The sequence below is a fragment of the Rhinoderma darwinii genome, chromosome 2 (genome assembly GCF_050947455.1).
Source record: "Rhinoderma darwinii isolate aRhiDar2 chromosome 2, aRhiDar2.hap1, whole genome shotgun sequence".
Classification (NCBI taxonomy): domain Eukaryota; kingdom Metazoa; phylum Chordata; class Amphibia; order Anura; family Rhinodermatidae; genus Rhinoderma; species Rhinoderma darwinii.
In genome coordinates this window covers 341,335,149-341,362,401 of record NC_134688.1, presented here as the reverse complement: position 1 = coordinate 341,362,401, position 27,253 = coordinate 341,335,149, and the positions used below count along the sequence as shown (strand labels likewise).

Sequence of the window (27,253 nt, the reverse complement as noted above, 5' to 3'; positions counted from 1 at the left end):
AAGTTTCACAACAGCTTGATTGCCGAAGGATGCTGCCATAGGCATTAATATGGAGTTGGTCCATTCTTTGCAGTTAAAACAGCTTCCACTCTTCTGCAAAAAAAATCTACAAGATTTTGGAGTGTTTCTGTGGGCATCTTTGCTCATTCATCCAGAAGAGCATTTGTCAGGTCAGACACTGATGAGAGGAGTCTGGCTCGGAATCTCCATTCTAGTTCATCCCACAGGTGTTCGATGGAGTTGAGTTCAGAACTCTGTGCGGGCCAGTCAAGTTCTTCCAATCCAATGTTGCCCAACCATACCTTTATGGACCTTGCTTTGTGCACTGGGGCACAGTCATGCTGGAACAAAAAATGGCTCTCCCCAAACTGTTCCCACAAAGTTAGAATCCTACAATTGTCCAAAATGTGTTGATATGCTGAAGCATTAAGGTTTCCTTTCACTGGAACTAAGGGGCCTAGGCCAACCCTTGAAAAACAATCCCATAGCATTATTCCTCCTCCACCAAACTGTACTGTTGGCACAATGTAGTCAGACAGGTAATGTTCTACTGGCATCCGCCAAACCCAGACTCATCCATCAGACTGCCAGATAGAGATGCGTGATTAATCACTCCACAGAACACATTTCCACTGCTCCAGAGTCCAGTGGCGGTGTGTTTTACACCACTCCATTCGAAGCTTGGATTGTGCTTGGTGATGTAAGTCATGCATGCAGCTGCCTGGCCATGGGAAACCATGCCATGAAGCTACTTTTGGCCATATAGTGTAGTTACTCCATTGTTTCCTATAAAGGCAGCCATAGGCCTGTTACAATCGCACAATAACTTGTAGTGCATTATTTCTAAGAAATCATGTTTATTTCTTTGTAAACTTTTTTTATACATGCGTGCACAGAACCTGTACAGAGGCGCCGGGTCCCTGAAACTGCTTGCTATGGTGCCTGGGGCACGTACGTCGTTGTATGGTGCCTTCGTGCTTCTAGGCGAGAAAATCTCCGTAATACATCCACTGATGGAATGTGATAATTTTTTCTCTGTCAGATTTATATAAATGCAATAGAAAAAACCTATGCATGCCTCCGTATGAAATCGGAGGAATAGGTAGCTACAGTAGGGCCCTATAGACATCTATGTATTATGAATGTTTTTCCACACATTTAACTATACCATTTCCTTTACACATTTAACTAACTACAACTAGATCTGATATATATATATACAGCTGGAACTGGTTCCTGTTGATATGATTCCTGATGATAATGTGTAAAATTAAATAAATGAATGCAAAGTAGACTTTACAATGAAGAATTTTACATATCACAATCTAACAGTAGTATAACATTAAAACCTGGATAGGTAAACATATAAAGCAATGTGGCAAATATATCCTTCTTTATCTAGAATGAGCTGAGTGAAACATGTGTGGCTCAAAAACTGTTATCATCATATCTCTCAGTAATAAGTAAGTTGCAAATGAATACATAAATTAAACTAATTTAATTTGCTAACTAAATGATGGATCCACATTTAAGGATTCCAGTTAAAAATCCCTGAGATCCACATAAAAAAAAATAGAGCCAATATGGTATGACCCAGCAATAAAATAACGCACCAAAGCTCCCAAGTGACCTAGACATTTACTTTTCCATCGATAAAAGAACTTGCTCATTCCTAAGAGACATCATGACAGATTTATTGGACTAGTGGTATAATAGAAGCTGGCTCTAATACGTTTCTGGAGACAAAGAGAGATGTGTACCTTTTTTTTTTATTTTGCAAGGGTTAACTATCAGAAAATACTGTAGATTCAGTCTGAGGACTCCTTCACATCTGCGTTCCATTGTTCTGGTCCATTGACTTTATTAGGTTCCGTCAGGTCAACCTCATATTGCCGGAAATAATAGTGCATGCTGCTCTATTTTATCCGGTAAAAAGAAGGGAATCTGTGACGGAAGCCCCTAGCAGAGCTTCTAACACAGATGTGAACAGAGCCTAAATATACTACATCAGGTAGATTGTATTCCCTATAATATCAGAATATTGGCTCCTCTTATTGCCTGATGGGAGGTTTGATTTAATTCAGAAGAAAAAAAAAGCACTAAAATACAGCACTTTAAAGGCTTATTCCATACTCCACAGTGTATGCCATAAATTTCTGATAGATGCGAGTCCCAGCTCTGGTATCCGCACTTATATCGAGAATAGGGGTCACCTGACCTCTGTCCTGGCTGATGGGGCGGCCGCTGGTCCAGGGGCGTTGCTAGGGTCTTAAAAGTTTAGGGGCACAAGCCATATATTTACACACACACCCCACTCCCCCAAAAAAATACACGTTAGGCTTAAATACAGGGCCCCAGCATACAGTAATCTTATACAGTATAAGATTAATGTCTGCTAAGGCCCTGTATCTAAGCCTACTAAGTAGTAGACAGATACAGGGCCCATCAGACATTATTATACATGGCCGTGTATCTAAACCTACCATGTGGTAGGTTTAGATACATGGCCCATGTGTGATACTGTCTGTTAGACTGTGTATCTAAGCCTACCAGCCTACAGTAACGTTACACTTACCCTCCTCTTCGGCTCGGGTTCAGCGAATGTCGTGACATCATCCAGTGTTGTAACGCCATGCGCGGCGCACAGCGTCCTGATGCGAGAAGATGTCCGCTGCACTCGGGAAGTAGGAGGGTAAGTATAGTGTCATTACTATAGCAACAGGGGCCCATGTAGTTTATTACATAGGCCCCAGTTACTATAGTAACTTTTTATAGACGCGGTGCATGGGGCCCGGTCGCAATTGTGACCCCTATAGCTACGCCACTTATGTGGCAGTCGCCCCATGATCCGGCACATCGGGCCGAAGATCCGGAGCTTGGGACCCGAAGGCCAGGTGATAGCGATGCCCCTGCGCTGGCCGCCTATTGCAGGTGGTCTCTAAGCGGAGAGATCCCACGCATGCACGTGGCTCTCCCCATTCTGTTCTATCGGAGTTATAGACACAGTCGAGCAGCGTTCGCTCCCAAAGTACAGAGCGGAGAGAGCTGCCTTCTCTCCACTTAGTCCCCCTCAACAATTAGTTCCTCTGTATAGGTGCGGGTCCCATTTGATCAGCTTATATTTGATCAATATAAGGAATAGATTGTGTCAAAGGCACACAGGACCCCCTGTCAGCCGAGCCGTCAGTCCAGCTGGCTGAAAGATTTGGCTAACAGCAGCGTTATGCAGCTTCTATGTATTATGGATACATACAAGCTGCAGCGCTAAAGCAAAATTAAATTTTTTATAATACTATATTAGAAAATTGTTTAGTATACCCCAAAAAATACAGTGCAACTGGCAAGTCTTCAGCCCCTTTCACTTTTTTCACATTTTGATATGTTGAGGAAATAAAAAAATAAATTGTGGTGTCTTTCAAAATCATGTCTAATCAAATGAATTTACCACATGTGGACCCCAATCAAGGTGTAGAAAAACTTCAAAGAGGATCTAGAGAAATGGGAGGCACCAAGAGCTAAATTTCAAGTGTCATAGCAAAGAGTCTGAATACTTATGTCCATGTGAAATTTGAGTTTTTCTTTTCAATAAATTAGCAAAGATTACTAATATTCTGTATTCGGTTGTCAGTATGGGGTATTGAGTGCAGAATGATGGAGAAAAATTTTATTTTTCTTTATTTTAGCACAAGGCCTCAACATAACAAAATGTGAAAAAATGTAATGGGTGTGAAGATTTTCCGAATACATTGTACTTTACATAAAAGTAATTAGTTTAAAAGGTAACTTTTAATTAAGGCCACATGGTTCAAAGGTCCCAATGAAAAATGTATTTTACAAATTACATGTACATAGCATCCATATTAGGGTACCAAGATGGTGGATTTCTCTTTTCAATCAATTATACCATAAAGTAAGAGAAAAACAATGCCGTTTTACAATGCATCCCCTTTGTATTTTTAACCCTATATTTTGCTATGATTTAGCACCTTTTTGGCAGAGCATTGAAGTTTTTTTCCCCCACAAAGCAGAAAGATGTTCCCTTATCTACTTTAGGACACTGGGCCTTATAGCTGATGCCTTGCCTTCTATGTCTGTAGTTACACTTATGTAAAGGACTACATGGTTTCGCTGTTCTAGTACAAAGAAGCTGCATGTGAAGATGATATAGTGAGGCCTCCATGTCACTGGATATAGAAACCCAGCTCATTGGGAAATCAGACTACAGTATTGGTACACTGAGATGGTCTGGATGATGTGCAGCTAATCCCTACTCCTTTTGTCCGTTCTAAACCTCAATCAGCCTGTTGTGCATCCTGCGTTCGTTCTGTATTTTATTTCATCCAGGAGCTTAGGGGAGACTTTTCACCTGCGACCAGAGGGAGAGGAGCTCAGAACTTTTATTGCAAGGGATTTGGGCTAGAGTGTTAGTGAAATTACAGTGGATTTACTCAGAATGAACACTCAGAACATATATAAGCTTTTACACCTATTAGTTATAGATATCAAATTATTTCCTTCAATGTTTAGTAGAGGTAAGAAAATATGACCCCCTCCTCCTCCCCAAAACAGTCAGTTCGGCTCTGTTCACACCACGTTCGGAGAATACGCTTTAAATGTGTGTTGCTGAATGCATGCACCTGTATGTTTAGAAAATCTAAACCATAACACATAAAATAAAACATGTATTTGGTTGTCTGCCATCTTGGTTCCTTCTTCCCCTCTGATATGGTTCCCCTAATGCAGACTACATTTCCCATGATGCTTCTGGCTTTGCAGAGGCAGAAGAGATGGAGTCTAATCACACTGCAGTTGCTCTGCTCTGAATCTAAATGTCGAAAGTGATAGATCTGTGACATACAACTTCTGTCCTCACCCTGCAGAGTCTCATTGTATCCTATGTATCTTTATTTTGTCTCTGCTTGCGTTAGGTTTTTCCATGTCAGTCCTTACAAGCAGGAGACAGTGAGAAGCATAGAAAAACACTGGACTCTGCACACAGCACACACAGATAGTAAAGCCGTTTTCAGGAATCTATGATCTGTAAAGGGTATTTGTTCGAAGGGTAAGGACAGCCACCTAGCAACTAGCTAATGGGTGCAGGCGGCAGCCTCTACGGGCCATCTAAGATGCGATCGCTATGAGCGGCCACCGTCATGTGATCCCGAGGAGTTCTTGCGAGAGCGTAGGAACTCCCCTTAGTATTTTTCCAAGGAGGCAAGACGGCTAGCCCAAATCCCCGTTGACCAAGTGGGAATTGAATAAAGCCTAAAAATATAACCAATAATACTATTCGAATGCTTTAATAACAGTGAAAAGGACAAAACAGCGGTTTAGAGGAAGTCTAACAGACATCTATCTCATCTAGGAACAGTTGATAGAGAAGGAACTGAACTTAGAAGTGACGACAAGTAGGTGAAGGGTCCTGAAAGTGTGAAGTAAGTCTCAGCCTAGGAGTGAAGCTGCAAGACCTGTGTCTATTTCTTGGATTCGGCTTGCGGATGGCTCTCTTGTCTCTGGTTTCTTTGCTGAACTAAAAGATAGAGACATTAAAAAGGCAGCTACCACAGGACAACCTTGTTGTTGAGGGAGAATGTGAGGGTCGTTGTTGCTAGGAGGCTGTCCTTACCCCTAGAACAGCGGGCTTTTAATAAATTGGCCTTTGCTTTTCATGGAAAATAAAATCTGGCCTCTAATTGTATTAGCAGATGCTTTCGGAATGGAGTTCTGGAAGTGATGAAGAGATTTGTAATCTAAGCTCTGTAAGGAGCAGAAAGGGTAAAATACTCCTAAAGGGTATTAAAGAGGCTCTGTCACCGGATTATAAGTGCCCTATCGCCTACGTAATCTGGTCGGCGCTGTAATGTAGATAACAGCAGTGGTTTTTATTTTGAAAAACTATAAATTTTGAGCAAGTTATGAACAATTTTAGAGTTATGCTAATTTCTTAATAGACAACTGGGCGTTGTAAAGAGAAGTGTATGAAGCTGACCAGTGTCATACACTTCTCATCGTTCCAGCCCAGCTTCTTTCCCTCGACACACAGCGTCATTGTGCGAGATCAGAGGATGTAGAGGAGCGAACGACTGCCTCAAAGTCCCAATCTAGCTCAGACATTGAACATTCAGTATTATGGGCGAACACACTACTTGGGGATGCCACTCAGTAGTGCCCTGCATGAGGAAATGAAGAACTCCAACGAGCTGTTATCAGAAAGTGGGTTGCTATGCAACCTGCCAAAGACCCCTTTATCCGCCATTGAAGTGTGCCTCCAACGGACTTGGGTGCCACTTTCCACTGCCACCATAGACTTTTCTTTCCTGTTGTTTCCTCATCAGAAGTATTATATGAAGATGGGGAGGATAGGGGCGTTTAGAAGCCCTTTCTCTTGTCTGTGGAGACATCTCCACAGACAAGTAGGCTGCTAAAGAGCAGGCATTCTCCTCCTGAAAAATTCAGAAGGGAATTCCCGCGCTCTCGCAAAAACTCCTCCCGGGATCATGTGATGGCGGCTGCGATTGCGTCTTAGACGGCCCTGGGATGTTGCTGCCTGCACCCATTAGCTGATGCTAGGTGGCTGGCTCCCCGAGAAACAAAGACAGTTAGTGTGAGTGAGGGGTGCTTTATAACTCTGCAGCTGATCATTGTATGGATCAGCAGCAGCACTATATGCATGAGGGACATACAGAGGAACAAGGAGGGTGGAGCTGGGTGGGAAGGGGTAGCGGAGCTGCCAGGAGGGATTTGATTGGTAATGATGTAATCCTGTAGTTCACAGGAAGTCAGCAACACAGGACAAATTACCTCCTGTCTACACGAGAGAATGGTCAATTCTGGTTATCAGACTGAGATCACATGACACAGCTGCCCATAATGAAAGGGTTCAAAATGTAAGAAAGAAAAAAAGAAAGACACCGCTAGAGCATTGCTGGTGATATTTCCAAGATATGTGAAAAAAATATATTTGCTGGAGTGCTTCTTTGAAACCTAGCTCCGACTTTATTCACCAAATATAGATTGGTCCCCAGGAGAATTTTTACGTTAGGGCCCTGTCTACTCAGACTAGGGCTCACCAGTCCTACCTGCTGCAAGTTCAGACTTAACATTTCTCTTGTGTCTGAAACCATCATCTTAGCTTGTATGGACATGCTAGCTCAGCAGCCACTTGTATTGTAAACCAGGAGAATGGGTCCTGCAGGTAGTGCACAGACAAATCCAAATTACTTATAGGGAAATCTGGTAAGGAAGAGCCATTTATCCAGAACCAGGTCTCAGGTAAGCCTGTGCCAAACACCTTTGACACTTGAGTCGGTAACTGTGATTTACTCACATGTCTAATAAAATAATTCACTCACGTTTGTTATGAAGTGATCACTATTAGGTGGGTGATTCCAGTAGCGTGTTGACGGGTGATGTTTATTAACCTCACTAATCTGGGGTGTAACTGCTAATGACGAAATTATCACATTTCACATGTTGTGAAATACCTATTACAGAATCACTTGCAACATTTGTAGGAATAAATACTCCGTTAATAAGATGTCATTAACACAGAATAAGTGAGGCTGTCAATATCTTAGACGCAGCAACAGAGGTTGGGGTCTCATTATTATGGTATGGTTACACTGGTTGAATACGCTAAGGGATAGTCCAAAATGGCGCAGATTTTCGTGGCATTGCCATATCGTATGCTCTTTGTCACCTTGGTTGACCGCTGCAGTCTGCAAAGAGCTACAGCAGTAACATGGGACACAGCGTCATCACATGAGGCCGGCAGCATAGAGAACAACAAAGGGGACAAAGAGCATAGGCTATGGCTACATCATGGGAGGGGAGTATGGACTTTTTTCTATTTTAAACAGGAATTAGGTGTTTTTTTTCCCCCTCTCCTTTCAATTGTCGCTGTGTTTTCACAGCTTTTCCGCAGCAATAACTGCAACACTGGCAATTTGTTATGGGTTTTCTCTTTCACATTGAACGCTACAAAAATGCAACGATTCAGCAAAAATATGCACCGCCGGTCAATTTATTAACTTTTTCTCCGCTGATTTTTTTCCGCAACATGTAGATGAGGTTTGTTAAAATCACATCCACTTTGGTGCTACTCTAATATGCCACGGATATGCTGTCCAAAAAGCCAGAAGGAAAATCTGCAGAAAATATACCATGTATGAACATAGCTTTAAAAAAGAAAATCAGTCAAAATGATCTTCTGATTATAAATACATGTGAAAAGATCGCAATGGTGAAGTCGTCTGATCTCAGAACATCACTAATTTCCAGAATGAATGGTCTTGACTTAAAGAGACTCTGTCACCACGTTATAAGTGCCCTATCTTCTACATAAGGAGATCGGAGCTGTAATGCTTTTTATTTTAAAAAAACGATCTGTTTTCACCAGTTTATTAGCGATTTTAGGTTTATGCTAATGAGTTGCTTAATGCCCACGTGCACGTGTTTTTACTTCAGACCAAGTGGGCATTGTACAGGGGAGTGCATGACGCTGACCAATCAGTGACCAATCAGCGTCATGCACTCCTCTCCATTCATTTAGGCAGCGCACAGGGATCCTGCTAGTTCCTTATGTGCTGTCTTATACTAACACATTAACAATACTGAAGTGTTTAGACAGTGAATAGACATTCCACGGGATGTATATTCACAATCCCGACACTTCGTTAATGTGTCTATGGTAAATTACAGCACAATCTCGCGAGTTTACACTGTAGCTGACAGGTTCCGAGGAGAGGTGTGTGTGTGTGTGTGTGTGTGTGTGTGTGTGTGTGTGTGTGTGTGTGTGTGTGTGTGTGTGTGTGTGTTAACACTGTCAGAATGATCAAAATGTTTTATGCCAAAAAAAATTTAACTCAACGGACAGGTAGAAGCAACGGTCACAAGGATTGCCGATTTATAGGACAATTGTAAGTATGAAGCAATATGAAAAAAATGTACAAACAATTTATAAATATATATTTTCATGTTAAATAATATATCCACATAAAAATCCAGGTAACCGCATCAGTAATCTTCATTATAGAGAGTGAAACAAATGCAGCGAAACCTCTGAGACGACCACCCATTAAAAAAATGGTCTGCAGATGGGTGGCCCTCAAAAATCTGGTCCAGATAAGGGAATAGTCTTCTCAAAGATGTGGTCTTCCGTAGAGGTTTCGCTGGATTACAAATTCTGCTTTAAAATGTTATAAAAATGAAGAGATAAACCAATTTTAGAAGTGATTGTGATGACTTGTGTACATCCTGTACCTGAATATCTTCACATTACCTATCTTAGGCTTCGTTCACATTTGCGTCAGGGCTCCGTTCTGGCGTTCCGTCGGAGCTTTCCGTCAGAACGTAACCCTGACTGAAACAAATGCATCACCATTGATTTCAACGGTAACTGATCTGGTGCAAATGGTTTGTCTCAGTTGTGCAAGGGTTCCGTTGTTTTGATGGAATGAATACGGTAGTCGACTACGGTATTGATACCGTCAAAACAACAGAAACCTTACACAACGAAGACAAACGGAAACTGATTCGTCACTATTGAAATCAAGGGTGATGCAAATGGAAACCTATGGTGTCCGTTTGTTTCAGAGTCCCGTTCTGACGGAACGCCAAAACTGAGCCCTGGCGCAAATGTGAACGAAGCCTAAGACCTGCAGATGCAGTCATGTCTAGGTCCTTAGTAGGCATGTACTTCAGCACTATATTTATAAATGTTTTTTTTTTTATTTTTTATAAAGCTTTCTTTAGTCATTCGTTATATTGCTTAGGCTCCAAGAGATCTAATCCTTTATAATCCAGAATACATATTCAATAATTGGTAACAGATTCTAGTGAATTGATGTTATAAGACACTGCTGGTATACAAGCTTTCAAGCAAGATTTTCTATTCCTTTTGTCTCGGTTTTGTAAAGATTTTATAAAAAGAAACGGTTGCAGAATATGTTGGTGCAATATAAATAAAAAGTAATAAAAGGAGTATAGGGCATATTCCAGTCTACTGTAGATAAATCCAACTTCATCTAAGATAAACGTCATGCTCCTCTTCGTACAGGCTTAATAAGCCTTCCGGTTTTTCATCTGTGTCGGGTAGATCTTTCCAAAGCAATATGTACATACCTGGTCAAATGTATCAGAAGCAAAAATGTCCATTAGTACAGTACATGTTATCGTTGAAAAGTTGTTCACACTACATTATTAGAAGTTAGATGAGATTTTACAGCATTTTTTTTAAAAATAATCTTCAAGATTTTTTAAGATATCTTGGCTCAGACAGGACCCAAGATTTATATTATTTATAGATTGTAAAATGGCATGAGCTGGACTCTCTTTTCTAATGTATCTCATCTAGATTTTTACAGAATTTTTCTCAAGTGAAGGTTATTTTATCAATATTGCTTAAAAATCCAAGGCAAATAGCAACAGAACATGAATTAATAACGGAACACATTTTCCAAAAATATATAAAAAAAAAATTCTTATACAAAGTAAAAAATATATAGTACATCATTCATGAATAAATGCTATATTGTAGTAAGTCTCACAGCCTGCAAGTGGCACTGTTGTCTAGTGAAAGCAAACAATGCATGAAATTCCGCAGACAAAAGTCATATGTGTGGGATACAGAGGTTTATGCGAATTACTAAAGTTTACAGATGTGTATGCAAATTAGTATTAATGACAATTAACAAAACTACTGCATTGTGTTGGATAAGGCTCAGAAACAGCGTCATGTTCACAGCCCTTTGGAAATGTATACAGCATTCCCCAGCGGTTCATTAATATTCTTTGCTCTCCTCTTGTCGATATGGTTCATAAATCATTCTGCCAACATGCCAGTGTTTCACTAGCACTGCAGTAATGTCCTCATCCAATCCAGTGCCTTCTTCACACTGCTACTATCTTCTCTATGCACATGGCAACAAGGTGATATGGGCTTGTACTCTTGTGCCATGCCTTTTCTACTGTCATGTGAACTATTGTATCAGTGTAAACAGTTAAATATGAAAGAACATTGTGCGATGTTGACTTAATCCTGGTTTCGCTGTACAGATTTCACTTCCATCTGCCAAATAGTGTGCCGGGGAATGCTGGACATGTGTAACTTGGCAGCTCTCCCCTACAAGTCCTGCTGTATCATCAGTAAACACCTGTAAATGGAACATTACAGTGATGGTGGATTCAGCAGTCCGCTTACTGAGCCAGAATAATATGGGCATGGAACACTGGCATTCATAAGGCACTCATTGCGACATTATCTAAATGTTTAGTGCGTTGAAATGTGGTTACTACTGATAGCCGGCAGTGGGTTCAGTGTCAACTGGGCACCACCAGCAAAAACCGTTGAGCCATGCTGCCGAGCCTAGGCTTATCCATATGGCCTCACTTGTACTTAGTTAATAATATTGGGTCTAGGAACTTCGTAGTTCTCATTGTGCCCGAAGTTTATTCTGTGTACTACCCCTTGCCTAAGCCCACACAGAGGCATGTGTCTCCTGCAGTCTGTGAACTACTAGGTGGCACAAACGGTATTAATAATGCCAAATAAATAACATAAAATACAATTAAAAATGAAAGGCCTTCAGCACATTTGAGAATGCAGAGTGATGTTTTGATGGACCAGATGTTATTTCATGGAGCTAGGCATAATACCCACTGTACCAGCTTTTGCATGGTCAGGTTCCTTGAGCCCGCAATCTGTCAAACACAATAATAGAGCATTGTGTATAAAGAGGTAGAAATCCCTCACATTATCAACAGTAATGGAGTGCTCATGTAACATACATGCCAGTGAAACACCAAGTGCAAGGCTACATTCAGACGAGAGTCGGCAACCACGGACGTGAAAAACTGACGTTTTTCATGTCCGAGGTGCACCCGTGCGGGTCGCGTTGTCACGGATCACCCATAGTCTAGAGTCCATGGAGGGATGCGTGACTCGCAGTAATAGGACATGTCCTATTTTTTCATAGACCGTTCACATGCTCCATTGAAACAGTCGGGTGAATGGCCCCGGTGAAATACACGAGTAGGTGTAGCAGTTGATTTAATGGCTGTCACAAGGACGTGATACACGCTCATCTGAATGAGCCCTAAGGGTATGTTCACACACAAACTAAAAAAAACGTCTGAAAATACGGAGCGGTTTTCAAGGTAAAACAGCTCCTAATTATCAGATGTTTTTTTAAGCCACTCGCGATTTTTCGCAGCGTTTTTTACAGCCATTTTTGGAGCGGTTTTCTATAGAATCAATGAAAAACGGCTCCAAAAACGTACCAAGAAGTGACCTGCACTTCTATTTCACGGCTGTTTTTTTACGTAGCCGTTTTTCAAAAAAACGGCCCGTCGGAACAGAACGCCGTTTTCCCATTAAAATCAAAGGGCAGATGTTTGGAGGCGTTCTGCATCCGATTTTTCGGCCCAAAAAACAGCCGAAATCAGGCCGTGTGAACATACCCTTAAAGTGAAGATTAGATAAGAGCAAAACTCATGGAAGTGAAAGCAGCAGTATCCATACAAAGCAAGAGATAGGATACTATACTTGCCTGATCCATCCATTCTGTTAACGCTGTATACATACTGGCTCAGAAACATCCAGAAATGGCCATTATTACATGACAACAGACAGGGCCGACATGGAGCCACCACATGGTAGCCAACCTCGTTTCCACTGGATTTGTAAAAAATTAAAACATTTGTTGAAAGTATTTCCACAAGATATACATATGTACACACAGACACAGACACACACACACACACACACACACACTTGAAGTAAAGAAAACAGACAATACTTGAAGGTGATGTGTTGGATCAGGAATAGTGAGCAAGCATAAGGACCTTAGTGACTTTGACAAGGGCCAAGTTGTAATAGACGAATGGGCCAGAGGGTCTCCAAAATGACAGCTCTTGTGGTGTGTTCCCAGTTTGCAGTGATTAGCATCTAGCAAAAGTGATCCAAGAAAGGACAACCGGGGAACTGATGCCAGGCTCATGAGCGCCCAAAGTCTCATTGATGCACATGGGGAGCAGAGGCTAGCCTGTCTGGTCCAATTCCATAGAAGAGCTACTACAGCATAAATCGCTAAAAAAAGAATAATTCTGGCTATGATTGAAAGGTTGCTGGGAGTCTAGGGATGCATCGTCTCAGACCGGTCAGAGTGGCCATGTTGGCCACTGTTAAGAGCACTTACAATGAGCAAATGAACATTAGAACTGACCATAGAGCAAAGGAAAAAGTTGACATGGTTCTGAGGACTCACGTTTTCTTTTACATCATGTGGACGGTTGGGGGTGTGTGCATTGGTTACCTAGGGTAGAGATGGTACCAGGGTTTACTATGGGAAGAAGGCAAGCTGGCAGTGGTAGTGTGATACTCCGGGAAATGTTCTACTGGGAAACCTTGGGTCCCGTCATTCATATGGATGTTACTCTGACACATGCCGCCTACCTAAATATTGTTGCAAACCAAGTACACCCCTTCATGACAATGGTATTTCCTAATGGCAGTGACCTCTTGCAGTCAATCGAGCATCTGTGGAATGTGCTGGAAAGACAAGTCTGATCCATGGAGCTCCCACATTGCAACTTACAGGACTTTAAGGACCTGCTGCGAACGTCTTGATGGGTCAGAGATGTTTTGGCGGCACGAGGGGAACCTACACAAGATTAGGCAGGTGGTTTTAATGTTATGGTAGAACGCTATATGTATGTATGTATGTATGTATGTATGTATGTGTATGTATGTAGCTTTTTTAAAAATTTTATTAAGTAGACAAAAACACGTATAAATAGCTTTTTTATTTTGTACTTACCATCTTAGGCAGGCTATATTCTTCAGTTTGCATCTGCACGCGTGAAAGTAATAACAGCTCCCTACAAAGTCTACAGAACTGGGAAAAAGAAAGGACATGGCCGATTATTAGAATTCAATTACATAAATGGAGAGACGATAATTTCTATTAAATCTTTGCCATTTAAAGAGGCTGTGACCACATTATAAGTGCCCCACCTCCTACATAAGTAGATCGCCACTGTAATGTACAGAACACTTTTTGATTTTGAAAACTATCATTTTTGAGCAAGTTATGAGCAATTTTAGATTTATGCTAATGACTTTCTTAATGCCCAACTGGGCGTTTTTTAAATTTTGACCAAGTGGGCGTTGTAAAGAGGAGTGTATGACGCTGACCAATCAGGGAAATGTCTGCAACAAATCTGCTGTGTGTGAATATACCCTCTGCTCAAAAAACAACTTAGCTGTGCTTAGAACTTCTCTTGTTCCATCACTGTGTGCTCTAAGTCAGTGTTTCCCAAACTGTGGGTCGCGACCCCCCTGGGGGGTAATGTGAAGACCTCCAGCCACTCACTGATATGCTGTGCGGCGGTCCGTATATGGTCACCAGAGGCGTAGCTAGGGTGGCAGCTGGGCGGTGCCACGGAGATGGTGGGGCCCACGCCCAGTCCCCCAGCGCTGGCATGTCCCGGTTTCAACTGTATGTGATACGGATACAGCTGAATCCAATGCTGGAGCAGGGAGCTGACGGCTTTTTGCTTCAGCATTCACTATGTATTGCCGCCGTTCGGGCCTCGACGGAGACCGGCACAATGTAGTAACGTCATAGCGAACCACCCACTGCACAGACTGGAGGGATCTACTCTGTCGTGGAAACGGGGATAGCTATTTATTTATTGTTTTTTTTATTAAATACTATGGGGGCATTATACTGGGGGGGGGCATTATACTGGGAGGCCGCTAAGAGGCATTATACTGTATGGGGGCAGCTATAGGGGCATTAAACTGTGTGGGCACCTATGGGGGCATTACACTGTGTGGGGACACGAAGAGGTCATAGTGTGTGGGTGCAGCTATGGAGGAATTCTTTTGGGTGGGGCATCTTTAGGGGCATTACACTGTGTGGGGGGCTCACTCAGATGTGTTTCTCCCCCCCCCCCTGTGCTAAACCCCTAGCTATGCCTCTGATGGATGGGTCGGGTCACATGACCCACCATCAGCGGCCATAGTGGGACCTCAGTGACATAGAGCAGAAGGATACATTGAGCCCGCCCCCTGCCCCACAATTATTGTTGTTGATGTTGCAGGGATTTACCGGCATCTAGCTAAGAATGATGCTGACATACGTCAGACTAAATAGTTTGTGTCATTGTTGCAGAATATACTTCTATTTTGGTTGTTCTTTGGATGATATTCTCTGGTTTTGATTGTGATGTTGCAGGGACGTATTTTTTGAATGGGGCCAAGTACGGTAGCGGGGGGGGGGGGGGGGGGGGGGGTCTCAAATAAAAGTCTGCCAAAAGTGGGTCTTGGCCTCAGAAAGTTTGTGAACCACTGCTCTAAGTTAGAGAAGCCATTTTAGCAGCTAAAGAACAATCATTAAGGCTACATGCACAAGTTGCGTATTTTTCTGTGTAAAACCGCAAGAAATTCGCAGGGATAGAATTCGCAAGCAGAATCGCAGGATAAATTGACATGTCGCTGTTTCAAAAATACGCACCGTGGGTCAATTTACAGCCCGAAAAATATTGCAGCGTGAACATGAGATTAACTGGAATCTCATGGTCAATGCTGGTACTGTATTACGCTGCGGTTTGGACGCACGCAATACACACTGCAAAACCGCACGTAATACGCATCGTGTGCATTGACACTTGTCTCAGAGTCACCCAGACTTAATATAAATGCATACCCCCCTTCTCCCTACTCCCACCACTCTGTCTCCCCCTGTTAAATCCTACACTGAATCCAATACAGGCCCTGATCTATGGAAGCATAGGAGAGATAAGGTAGAAAAATTAGGTAAAACAGTAGATTTAAAAATATTATAGAAACAACTGGAGATTGACTTTATTTTCTTGTGTACTATGCATGATACCGGAGTATTATAAAATTTCTGTTGATGCATCAGTCTGGATCAATTGCACATACACCACATTAGACTTCTATGAAAAATTGTATGATTCTAAGAAGCATAGTAAGAAATCCAAAATGGTGCATACAAGTAAAGACAAGCCGCTAGGGCTGTGTTCAGTTTTACTACGCTGAGCAGAAAATATCAAACCAATACAATTATTCACATGAAAAACAATTACTGCAAGACAAATTACACATCAAAGATAAAATTCATGCACGTGCCTACAGATTATATGCTGTTTGCCTGGATGAAAATGATAAACTGGCACCTATAAATCAAATGAAAGTCAATGGGAAAAGTCCTCTGTGCATTCATCTGGTTCAGAAATTCGCCTGGTTTGTGCAGGTTCCGAATATAGACTTAAAGAGGCTCTGTCACCAGATTTTGCAACCCCTATCTCCTATTGCAGCAGATCGGCGCTGCAATGTAGATTACAGTAACGTTTTTATTTTTAAAAAACGAGCATTTTTGGCCAAGTTATGACCATTTTCGTATTTATGCAAATGAGGCTTGCAAAAGTACAACTGGGCGTGTTGAAAAGTAAAAGTACAACTGGGCGTGTATTATGTGTGTTACATCGGGGCGTGTTTACTACTTTTACTAGCTGGGCGTTGTGTATAGAAGTATCATCCACTTCTCTTCACAACGCCCAGCTTCTGGCAGTGCAGACACAGCCGTGTTCTCAAGAGATCACGCTGTGACGTCACTTACAGGTCCTGCATCGTGTCGGCCGAGCGAGGACACATCAGCACCAGAGGCTACAGATGATTCTGCAGCAGCATCGGCGTTTGCAGGTAAGTCGATGTAGCTACTTACCTGCAAATGCTGATGCTGCTGCAGAATCATCTGTAGCCTCTGGTGCCGACATAATGCAGGACCTGTGAGTGACGTCACAGATCTGCAATGCCAGAAGCTGGGCGTTGTGAAGAGAAGTGGATGATACTTCTCGTCAGAGCGCCCAGCTAGTAAAAGTAGTAAACACGCCCCGATGTACGCACATAATACACACCCACTTGTACTTTTACTTTTCAACACGCCCAGTTGTACTTTTGCAAGCCTCATTTGCATAAATACGAAAATGGTCATAACTTGGCCAAAAATGCTCGTTTTTTAAAAATAAAAACGTTACTGTAATCTACATTGCAGCGCCGATCTGCTGCAATAGCAGATAGGGGTTGCAAAATCTGGTGACAGAGCCTCTTTAAGTATACCGAATCCCAGCTCGCATTGACTTTTAAAGGCCATGTAACCCTTTGAAACCATTTTTTTGTTTTTTACTAAAACATATTATAGTGTTTAATGCAACATTATAATTGGTTTTTATTAAAAAAAAAAAAAAAAAATACTTTTTGATACAGTTTCTACGTATCTCAAAAAGATAAAAATCAAACGATAAAAAGTAAAAGATTAAAAAGTAAAACATTTAATAAAAAGCAATTACAAAGTTACATTAAACACTCTTCAAAGGTTTACATAGCCTTTAAGTTTGGCCTTTCCATGCGAACCAGAATATTATAGGAGAGCGCTAATTGATGTACCTCCACTATATAGTGAACACCGGTCACGGTTCGGATCTCGATAAAAACTCCCGTTTTGTGGTTTGCCTAGGTTTACAGCACATCTGCGTATTTTGTACCATAAAATTAAATATTCCTCTTCTAGATGGCCTAGAACTTAGAGATCCTGATGGAATATGCAGAACTTTAGAGGCTTTGGTCTATTGTTCCTACCTCAATAGGTAAATGGCAAATAAACACAGTTTATTGTGCAAGCAATCGTCAGAAGTCTATAACTTTTGAGAAGCTATAGGCTGGAATCACACATGCAGGTTTTTTAAACCAACACTGGAGTGGATATAAAAGAGAGGAGATGTATTGATCTTCCCTTTATACTTTCCTTCTTTTTGGATCCACTCCAATACCGCCACAAGAACAGAATGTGGGATTCCAGCCTTTGGCGCATTTTTAACTAGCAAATATTCCTCTAGAATGAATGACATACCATTCTGTAGCCCATTTAAGTGATACGCTAATTTGGGTGGATTGCACGCGGTCACATAACACTCTGCCTGTGCGGGACTACAGGACTTCTAATAATGACGCTGATATACAGCGTATATATTTACCAACATTTGAATTCCAAATCGTGGGAGATTTTACGTTTTTACCCATTCCATCCGGATCGCCACCAAAACGCCCAGGTTCACAAGGTGACTTTTTTTATTTTATTTCGAATCACAATCTCAGTGATGACGCGGGAATTACTCGGAAGGTCATGTGCAATGTAATTTCGAATCGGGGAAACACTAAGGCCTCATGCACACGACCGTAGTGTTTTTCTGGTCCGCAAATTCCAGGACCGTGTTCCGTGAAATGTCATCCGCAGTTCATCCGTATGTCCTCCGCAGTTCATCCGTATGTAATCCGCAAAATGCGGATGAAAAAAAAAAAGCCTAGGTAAAACATGATGACGACAGAACTCATTCCCGGTCGTCGCCTAGCAACACTTCCGCAAATCCGCAAAACTGCGGATGACACACGGAGGTGTATCCGCAATTTCCACGGGCCCATTGACTTCTATTGGCATGTCCGCACCGCATTTGCGGCCCATAATAGGACATGTCCGGAGTTTCTGCGGCACGGATGTGCGGACATGCGGAGACCCGTGAAAACACGGATAGTGTGTATGGGCCCATAGAAATGAATGGGTCCGCAATTCTCCCGTGGATTTGCGGGGGAATTGCGGACGCAAAAACACGGTCGTGTGCATGGGGCCTAAGGTTGCGATGCGGCAATTCTACAATTTTACCCCAGTTTCTGGGCAGCTTAAAAGTCATCCCGCGGTTGGTACAAAAGCAACAAAGCTGCATAAAGAAAAAAAATATATATAGTGGAGGACCATAGCTTATGTATATCGCATAAACAAACCGAGCAGGCAAAAATTTTAAAGTGCATTCATTATATGTGGCATATAATTATTTCATTTCGGATTTATGTTCTGTTTACCTCTGCTGAGGGTGTAAACTAGTATTTATACTGAGGAATGCATGAAATCATTGGCGTGTACACTTACTCGGTGGGAGGGATATCTGTGGAGAAGATCTCCTGCTCTGTTCCTGCCAGCAGCTCGGCCTTCATTCCACGTGTGCTCAGCACCTGCTTACAGAACCTGCAGTGCAAGACAGAGACGTGCTTCTCCTTAAAGATGGACGCCACAGAGGACATGATGCTGCAAGTGTAAAAATGTTTTGTTAACATATACACGGCTGAATTTATCACCTGACAGAAAGAATGAGGAAAACAAAACAGCAAACTTCCCAGGTTCCAGTTCCGTTTCCTTACAAAGATGGCTGGCCGTGTGTAAATGGTCCTAATATTCAGATTTAATGGATTCTGTTATGTGACCTACATAGTAAGTTTCAAGAACTGCTCACAAAAACCATTAGAACCATTAGAACAGTAGTGTGTAAACGTTGCTCAACAGCGAAACTCCATTACTGGGAATAGCAGAGCTTTATTTTTGCACGGTGGGAACCATTGTTCTCATGCCAAGAAAACATCACTGCATGTAAATGAAGGCCTCAAACCATCAGCCAGATACTGATCTTGAAATTCTTCTTATTCAGTTATGTGCGCCAAGAACACAACAAAATATCACAGGTACACACAGTGTAGGTACATTATACCTACCGAGTATTAGCTACCCCACCTGCACATAAAAGACCGACAAAAATTTTCTCTGGTAAAACAGCAGACACCATGACGGAAGCTTGACTAAAATCATTAAAGTCAATCGGTTTCGCAGGGCACAGTTATATACATATATCCCCACACCTACATGTCATACTTAATTTAACAGCCTATTTATTTTTAAAGGCAATGTACACCTTTGAAATAAACATTTTTATTTAAAAAAAAAAAAAAAAACCATCAGTGTGACATCAAGCGTCAGGTCAGCGGTGATCGGTAACAGCTCAACCCGCTGACACTGAACCAGTCAGTACAGCTGACTTAACGGATACAGGTTTCAGCGCTAGATACAGCTGCTCTGTATACAAAGCAGCTGTATCTCAAAAAGTAAAAATAATTTTTATTGAAAAGTATTTTGAAAGTTGCGCCAAATACACTGACAGACATTTTTATTAAAAAACAAAAAACACACAAATTTCAAAGGTGTACATAGCCTTTAAGGTGCATTTACGGAAAATTAAATACTCCTCCTCAACTAATAAGGATGCAGTCACACGCAGCAGACTTTGATGCAGACATTTTCTGCGACTGAAAATCTGTTCCATTCATGTGACTGGAACTTGCAGAAATCCATACACCTGCTCAAGAAACAACCCCATTCAAATATATAGTCACTTGGCAGCACAATGAACCAGGGCTGGCATCGAAAGTTGGTGAGGGGAGCAATGTGCCATCTGGTAGCGCCAGTTACCACAGACACAGTCATGGAGACCAAAAGTCAGGCAGGCATCCATGGTCACTCTCTATTATAGTGTATATACAAAATAGGGAAGCAGAAGAGCATCCCACAAAACACACCTATTCTCAGTAATGGCGGGTATGTTATATAGACCAAACTACAGTTTTCACGTCCGAAGTGCATCCGTGCTCAGCGCTGCGGGATGCGATGTCACGCATCCGCCATAGATGAGAGTCTATGGAGGGCTGCGTGAAAAGATAGGACATGTCCTATTTTCCTACGGACCCTTCACACGGTCCGTTGAAACAACGGCTGTGTTAACGGCCACATTGAATTACATAGGTCCGTGGGACGGCCGCTGTTTCAACGACCGTCCCACGGACGTTTAACACGTTCGTGTGAATCAGCCCTAAAGGAAGTTATACTTTAACATTTCTCTGCAGTGAAAAATATATGGACAAAAGTAATGGGACACCTACAGCAGCTTTTAGGACATCCTATTCTAAATCCATAAGCATTAATATAGAGTTAGTCCCGCTTTGAATACAAAACAGATTCCACTCTGCCAGGAAGGCTTTTTACAAGATTTTTGAGTGTGTGTGGGAATTTTTGCCCATTCGTCCAGAAGAGCATTTGTGACATCAGACGCCGATGTTGGACAAGACGGCCTGGCTCACAATCTCCATTCTAGGTCATCCTAAAGGTGTTGGATGGGGTTGAGGTCAGGGCTGTGTGGGCCAGTCAAGTTCTACCGCACCAAACTCACCCAACCATGCCTTTATGGACCTTGTTTTGTGCACTAGGGCACAGTAATGTGGAAACAGAAAAGGGCCTACCCAAAACAATCCTACGAAGTTGGAAGCATACAATTGTCCAAAATGTCTTAGTATGCTGAAGAATTAAGATTTCCCTTCACTGGAACTAAGGGGCCTAAGACAACGCGTGAAAAACAATCCCATAGAATTATTTCTCCTCCATCAAACTTTACAGTTGGCACAATGCAGTCACCCAGGTAACGTTCTCCTGGCATGCGCCAAACCCAGAATCGTCCATTAGACTGCCAGATAGAGAAGTGCGATTCATCACTCCACCGAACATGTTTCCACTGCGTCCAGCGGCAGCGTGCTTTACACCACTCCATCTGACGCTTAGCATTGTGCTTGGTAATGATCGGCCATGGTAACTCATGCCATGAACCTCCCGATGCACAGTTTTTGTGCAAATGTTTATGCGAGAGGCGGCTTGGAACGCTGCAGTTATTGAGTCCGCAGAGGGTTGGCGACTTTTATGCACTATGCGCCTCAGCGACCCCACTCTGTAACTTTACGTGGTCTGCCACTTTGTGGCTGAGTTGCTGTGGTTCCTAAACGCTTCCACTTTGCAATAATATAACTCAAAGTTGATCAAGGAATACCCAGGAGGGAAGAAATTTCACAAACAGACTTTTTGTAAGAGTGGCACCCTATTACAGTAGCACGCTGGGTTCCAGGGAGCTCTTTAGAATGACCCATTCTTTCACAAATGTTTGTAAAGGCAGATTACATGGCTATGTGCTGGATTTTATACAATTGTGGCAAAAGGACTACATGAAACACCTAAATTCAATGATTAAGAGGGGTGTCCCAATACTTATGCCCATATAGTGGATCTAGACAGATTTGTTATTCAGGAAAGCAGAGTGACAGCCCCATGTAAGATGTAATACCATATGTAAGGATGGTCACCCAGCTTTCCAAAAAAACAGAAGCATCTTGACATGATGTGATGCTTTCACCATCTCTTCATGGGAGAGAACCCATCATTGGACGTCGGGGCCTCCCCTACATAGAAGAGGCTTTGTGCAGTTGCCTTGGTGCAGTACCGCCTAATCTGTTGGCTGCATCTCCTATGGTGGGAGAAATCTACGCGGCTGTCTCCTTTATCGGTTTGCAGAAATCCATGCACATGTAACAGAAGCAACTCCATTTAGTCGCAGAAATGCTTGCAATGAATCTGCCTCGTGTGAACTTACCCCAAGTAGCACTAAACAAACCCACACTGAACAAGCACTTCCTATACTAGAGGAAACCTCCAAAACAGGAAAGTGACAGCTGACAATAGCACAACAGGTGTCCGGGCACCGCTGCCATGTTTCGTTTCCTGATCACAGCGGTTATATGATGAATGATCAGTGTAGCATGGAGTCTGAACGGCCGAATACAGATACATTAAAGGAGAACCCATCACTGGGACTCGCGACAAGACATTACCAGAGGATAAGGTGATGAAGCCTGCAATAGGAATGGGTGAGGGGCTTGGTAACGGATGGAGATTTCTTTACCCCTGAATCTTTGATACAGCGTAAGGCTTCATTCACATCCGACGTTTCCTCTGAGCTTTCCGTCGGAACAGGACCCTGACACAAACCAAAGGTTCACGTTTCCATCACCATTGATTTCAATGGTGACGGATCTGGTGCCAACGGTTTCCGTTTGTCTCTGTTGTGCAAGGGTTCCGTCGTTTTGACGGAATCAATAGCGTAGTCGACTACGCTATGGATTCCGTCAAAACGACGGAACCCTTGCACAACAGAGACAAATGGAAACCATTAGCACCGGATCCGTCACCATTTAAATAAATGGTGACGAAAACCTACGGTTTCCGTTTGTGTCAGTCAACGCTCCATTCCGACGGAAAGCTCAGACGTTCCATCGGAACGGAGCCCTAGCGCAGATGTGAACCAAACCTAAAGACCTACATCTATCAGACATTTACAGAATGACCCTATGATAAGCCCTACGGGCCAAAGATATGCGACCTTGTTTTCCTGTTACACGTAGCAAGTTGTTAAATGAGCAATTAGTCAGACAACTTCCATATGGTTTACATTTTTTGGCAATTTTATATGCATGCTGTAGAGTGGTGATATGTGCACACACACTAATTACGTCCGTAATTGACGGACGTATTTCGGCCGCAAGTCCCGGACCGAACACAGTGCAGGGAGCCGGGCTCCTAGCATCATACTTATGTACGATGCTAGGAGTCCCTGCCTCGCTGCAGGACAACTGTCCCGTACTGAAAACATGTTTTCAGTACGGGACAGCAGTTCCACGGAGTAGCAGGGACTCCTAGCATCGTACATAAGTATGATGCTAGGAGCCCGGCTCCCTGCAGTGTGTTCGGTCCGGTACTTGCGGCCGAAATACGTCCGTCAATTACGGACGTAATTAGTGTGTGTGCACATACCCAAACAGGAATCATCATTTTCATCAACGCGTCTCTTATGCTTCGCTTCACTCCACTCCACTTGTCATTGCTATAGCTACCATCGCCATTTCCGCTACTACTGCAGTGGTGTTCCTGGTTTATTTCTGTGCTCGCTCATCCTATGGGACGCGCCGGCAGGAAAGAGTTAATCTACCTTGATTGTAGCCACTGACCAGACTTTACTTCCGCCCTCCGGCTGGCCTCTCTCGCAGTTTGAATCTCCCGCTCGTGTCCCCGCCCATCCATTGGCCTTTCCTGCCCCCTCACATAACCTTTCAATCAACCCCATTCTCGTTTCCAATCCCACCCCCTCCCTCTGATAGGTAGCCACACAAACCACGCCTTCCATTGTCGGACTTGACTTTCCATTGGTTTATACAGTTGACAATCAAAACATATAGCACACGCCCCTACCTTGTTTCAATGACGCTTTACCACGCCCATTCAGTTTGAAGCGTTCAATGATTGGTTACAGCGCGTGCTTTTTGGGAACGCCTCCAAAAAACATTTCATTGGTTTTGCCGGCTGTCTATTTGCACCATGGCGATTGCTATTGGTCTAGAGGACTAGAGTAGGCGGGGTTCGGTAGTCCTTTGGGAATTGTAGTTGCAAAAGGAGATCCCTGCCTGCTCTTTTCATGGACTGAACGGGATGTGAGTGAGGATGAAGAGATTGGATTTTGGATTTAGAAAAAAATCAACGTTAGCAACAGTCTAGAGGTAAACAGTAGGGATCGGCGTGATGACTAAGCCTGCTTCACTGGGGACAAAGGGAATGCAGGGATTTAATGGGGTGTGTCAGGTTCCCTTGTGTGCAGTTCATCACATCATGTGTGGGAATGCACGTAGGGGGTGGGGGGCTCACAGGGGAGAACATAGTGGAACATAGGGATGGCTTCCTGTGCTGATCCTGTTGCATTAGATTCCCGTGCTTCCAGGCTACTCTGCTAATAGCAATGGTCACTGGTGAAGGAGAACAAAAGATCTGCTTCTTGGAGTGGACTGACATGAGCAGTTTGAGCTAATGGTATAGTCTTATGTGATTTAAGCCTCATGGGATCCCTGGTTGCACTGATTAGGGTCACAGCTATTTGGCAGGGTGTGCAGGCGCTGAGAGGCATAGTAAAGATTACAGCCCATCCTTCCAGGGAAAGCTTGCGAGCAACAGTCATCTACTGCATTACCCAGATGCTTACATTACCCTAGGTGGATCTCTAAAAGGTTAACCCCTTGTAGACAACTTAGAAGAAAGCTTCCCATAGATGTAGCGAGTTTTCTCGTGATGTGACGGATAACGATGTCCGCCATTAATCATTTAAACCAAAATTGATTGAGCGGGTTTCCAAATTTGGATTGATTGCTGATCGTCATGGGGTATTAGTGACGTATGTAGCCGTCTGATTGGTCGTTATTGACCGTTTCACACTAAGTGCTCAAAATTGTATCGGGAAATGGTTACGGTTAATGATCACCTTTATGGGAGTCGTCGTCTATATTTCGTAATGGACGTTGCTACATCTATGGGCAGTGGCGTGTTTACTCCACTTATAACTGGTTGTGCAGTAACAAATTCTCTACTTTGTTGCAAATCCTAAAATCCAATTTCCTGTCCCGTTATCTGGTCCCTGTGATGTGTTAAAGGATGGAGGCCTTTTCCTTCCTGGCTGACCCCCTCCTCCCCTTTCCTCTTACTTTCTGCCAGCTCTTCTCTTTTTTTTTTTTTTTTTAAGTTTTGTGATCTTCTTTTTGTTTTCGCCTCCTGTTGGCTTTATTGCTATCCTTGGTTGGTAACGCCTGGCACACCATAGCATTAAAGCTGTTTCTGTACATCTCCCTTCCTGTTTAGATGTGCCAGATCAGACAAAAATAGGATTTTTTACTGTATTGTTCTGTATGAGACCAAGGCGTGCACCAAGTGCCCTCATTGTGCGCCGCTCGCACATCTTGTAAATGTGGTGGTGCTGTGCGACCGTCTGAAGGTTCTTCATACATTTATTCATGGATGTTCTCAGCACAGCAGCAAGGGAATGCCCATAGATTGCAATGAAGACCGTGCAGATGATACAGTCCTGGTCCTACAGTCTGAAATCTATTCCAGAGCATTGTGCACAATGTTTGGATACAGTTTTACATTGTTTGCTAAACGTATATATTTGTTTGTAAAGATAGAAAATAGCAAATATTCCATTTACCTTTCCCAAAAGCCACAGATGTTTATCTTGCGACCTTTATGTCGGTATAGCAGCATTTATCTATATTAGAAGTTGAAGCTTTTGTAGCACTTTTACTGCTCTTTTTAATGTATTGCCCTGTTGCGTTTGCAGCCCCCGTCCTCCCTCCTGACTCCTGTCGTCTGTGTGAGATCATTGGTGGAGGTGAAGAGAACCATGCAGTTGATTTGGGGAAGGACTTAACACTCTGTACTGTTAATGTCTGCATCAGGAGAAGACTGCAGGAGCCAGGGCTGCTGCTTGAGATTTGCTGCAGGGAATAAGGCCAAGGCTGCTGTATCCAACATATAGCTGCATGTTGTCTGAAGGACCCAGAGCTCCCCTTGTCCCTTTCAGATCCAACCTTCAGTCCCGTCACCTCTCCATGGACTGACAGACCAGCGGATTCTACCAAAACCACATTGATCGGAATCTACAATATCTGTTCTTCAAAGCCAGGATTGTGGCAGCAGAGCCAGACAACATGACATCGCCAGCAAAATTCAAAAAGGATAAAGAGATCATTGCGGAGTATGACACCCAAGTCAAAGGTATTGTGTGTTTCATTCTCTGCGGAGCTGGAGGTTTATGGGGTGGATCTGGAATCTGGTGTGTTTCTGATTTAAAGAGCAATGTAGTTTGGGGAATTGCTGGATATGTTTTTGAAGGGCTGGGTTGTGGTATGTTAGTCAGCAGGGCCTAAATATTCAAGAAATTTTAGGAGCTATTAACCCATTCATCCAACAGGATCTGTCCTCCCAATCCATCTTGTGACTATGCTGACAGCATTCTGCATATTCTGCATAATGCAGCTTGTGTAGCCTTTTGTGACGGGAAGTTAACCCTTTCATCTGTCATCCAGGATTATAGGTAAACAAATTATACGGACCTGGTGTTTCTTGGTTTCAGCTATGGTTGTGTATACAAACCCAATGAATTATAATAGACCAAATTCTACAACTTTAGAGTCCTATTTTGAAATGATAAATTTCATTACCTTATCTTGAATAAGATTCTTGTGTCGTGAGCTAGTGGTATAATAAGTTGGGTTGAGATCAGAAGCTATTTAGGTGCCATCATGAATATTGCTTATCCAATGTACTGTACAAATGTTTTATTTTTTGTATTCATCATGCGCATAGATCTAGCATCCCTATATACCAGGCTTAGTTAACTGTTGAAAATATAACAGCATATGTGGCCTATATAAGGCAACCCAGTATACAAGATTGCTTGTATCATGTTGATAAATCTGATTTAGACCTAACCATAGATGGCCGCTCCCTATGTTTGGTCATCTTCTGTATGAATTGACAGGCCTCCATGATGCTTGAAGAGATTGGATAGTGGTCGTCAAATAATCAGATCTTCGCCAAATTTTGTCAAAATTGCTCTATTCTCTATCAATAATGGCAAGTGGCATTCTGTGGAC

At 42.7% G+C, this 27,253-nt stretch overlaps 2 protein-coding genes across 4 annotated transcripts in view; one reads left to right on the top strand and one right to left on the bottom strand.

The window, feature by feature from the left end:
- Positions 1–8,969: 8,969 nt before the first annotated feature.
- FAM72A (family with sequence similarity 72 member A) lies at positions 8,970–23,890 on the bottom strand. Of its 2 annotated transcripts, none has more exons than XM_075850676.1 (5): positions 23,767–23,890; positions 19,008–19,163; positions 13,818–13,895; positions 12,549–12,673; positions 8,970–10,122 (listed from the first exon to the last, which is right to left on the bottom strand). In XM_075850676.1, the coding sequence occupies exons 1-5, from the start codon at positions 23,856–23,858 to the stop codon at positions 10,022–10,024; spliced, it is 552 nt and encodes a 183-aa protein (XP_075706791.1). In that variant the 5' UTR covers positions 23,859–23,890; the 3' UTR covers positions 8,970–10,021. The 2 variants fall into 2 exon arrangements, with proteins under 2 accessions (XP_075706791.1, XP_075706792.1); XM_075850677.1 differs by lacking the exon at positions 23,767–23,890 and adding an exon at positions 23,672–23,761.
- Positions 23,891–24,211: 321 nt separating this feature from the next.
- SRGAP2 (SLIT-ROBO Rho GTPase activating protein 2) overlaps positions 24,212–27,253 on the top strand; it is a 130,292-nt gene continuing 127,250 nt past the window's right edge. For both annotated transcript variants that reach the window (XM_075853715.1, XM_075853714.1), the window contains exons 1-2: positions 24,212–24,331; positions 25,936–26,372. In XM_075853715.1, the coding sequence (XP_075709830.1) occupies positions 26,306–26,372 (67 nt within the window). In that variant the 5' untranslated portion in view covers positions 24,212–24,331; positions 25,936–26,305. The remainder of the gene's footprint in view (positions 24,332–25,935; positions 26,373–27,253) is intronic.

What these genes read in the sequence shown, in the direction of transcription:
- FAM72A (XM_075850676.1), bottom strand. Translation starts at nt 23,858, where the DNA reads ATGGATGGGCGGGGACACGAGCGGGAGATTCAAACTGCGAGAGAGGCC. An exon ending in GGTCAGTGGCTACAATCAAG is followed by an intron (nt 19,164 to 23,766) that starts GTAGATTAACTC and finishes TTACACTTGCAG; the next exon opens with CATCATGTCCTCTGTGGCGT. An exon ending in ACAGATATCCCTCCCACCGA is followed by an intron (nt 13,896 to 19,007) that starts GTAAGTGTACAC and finishes TCTTTTTCCCAG; the next exon opens with TTCTGTAGACTTTGTAGGGA.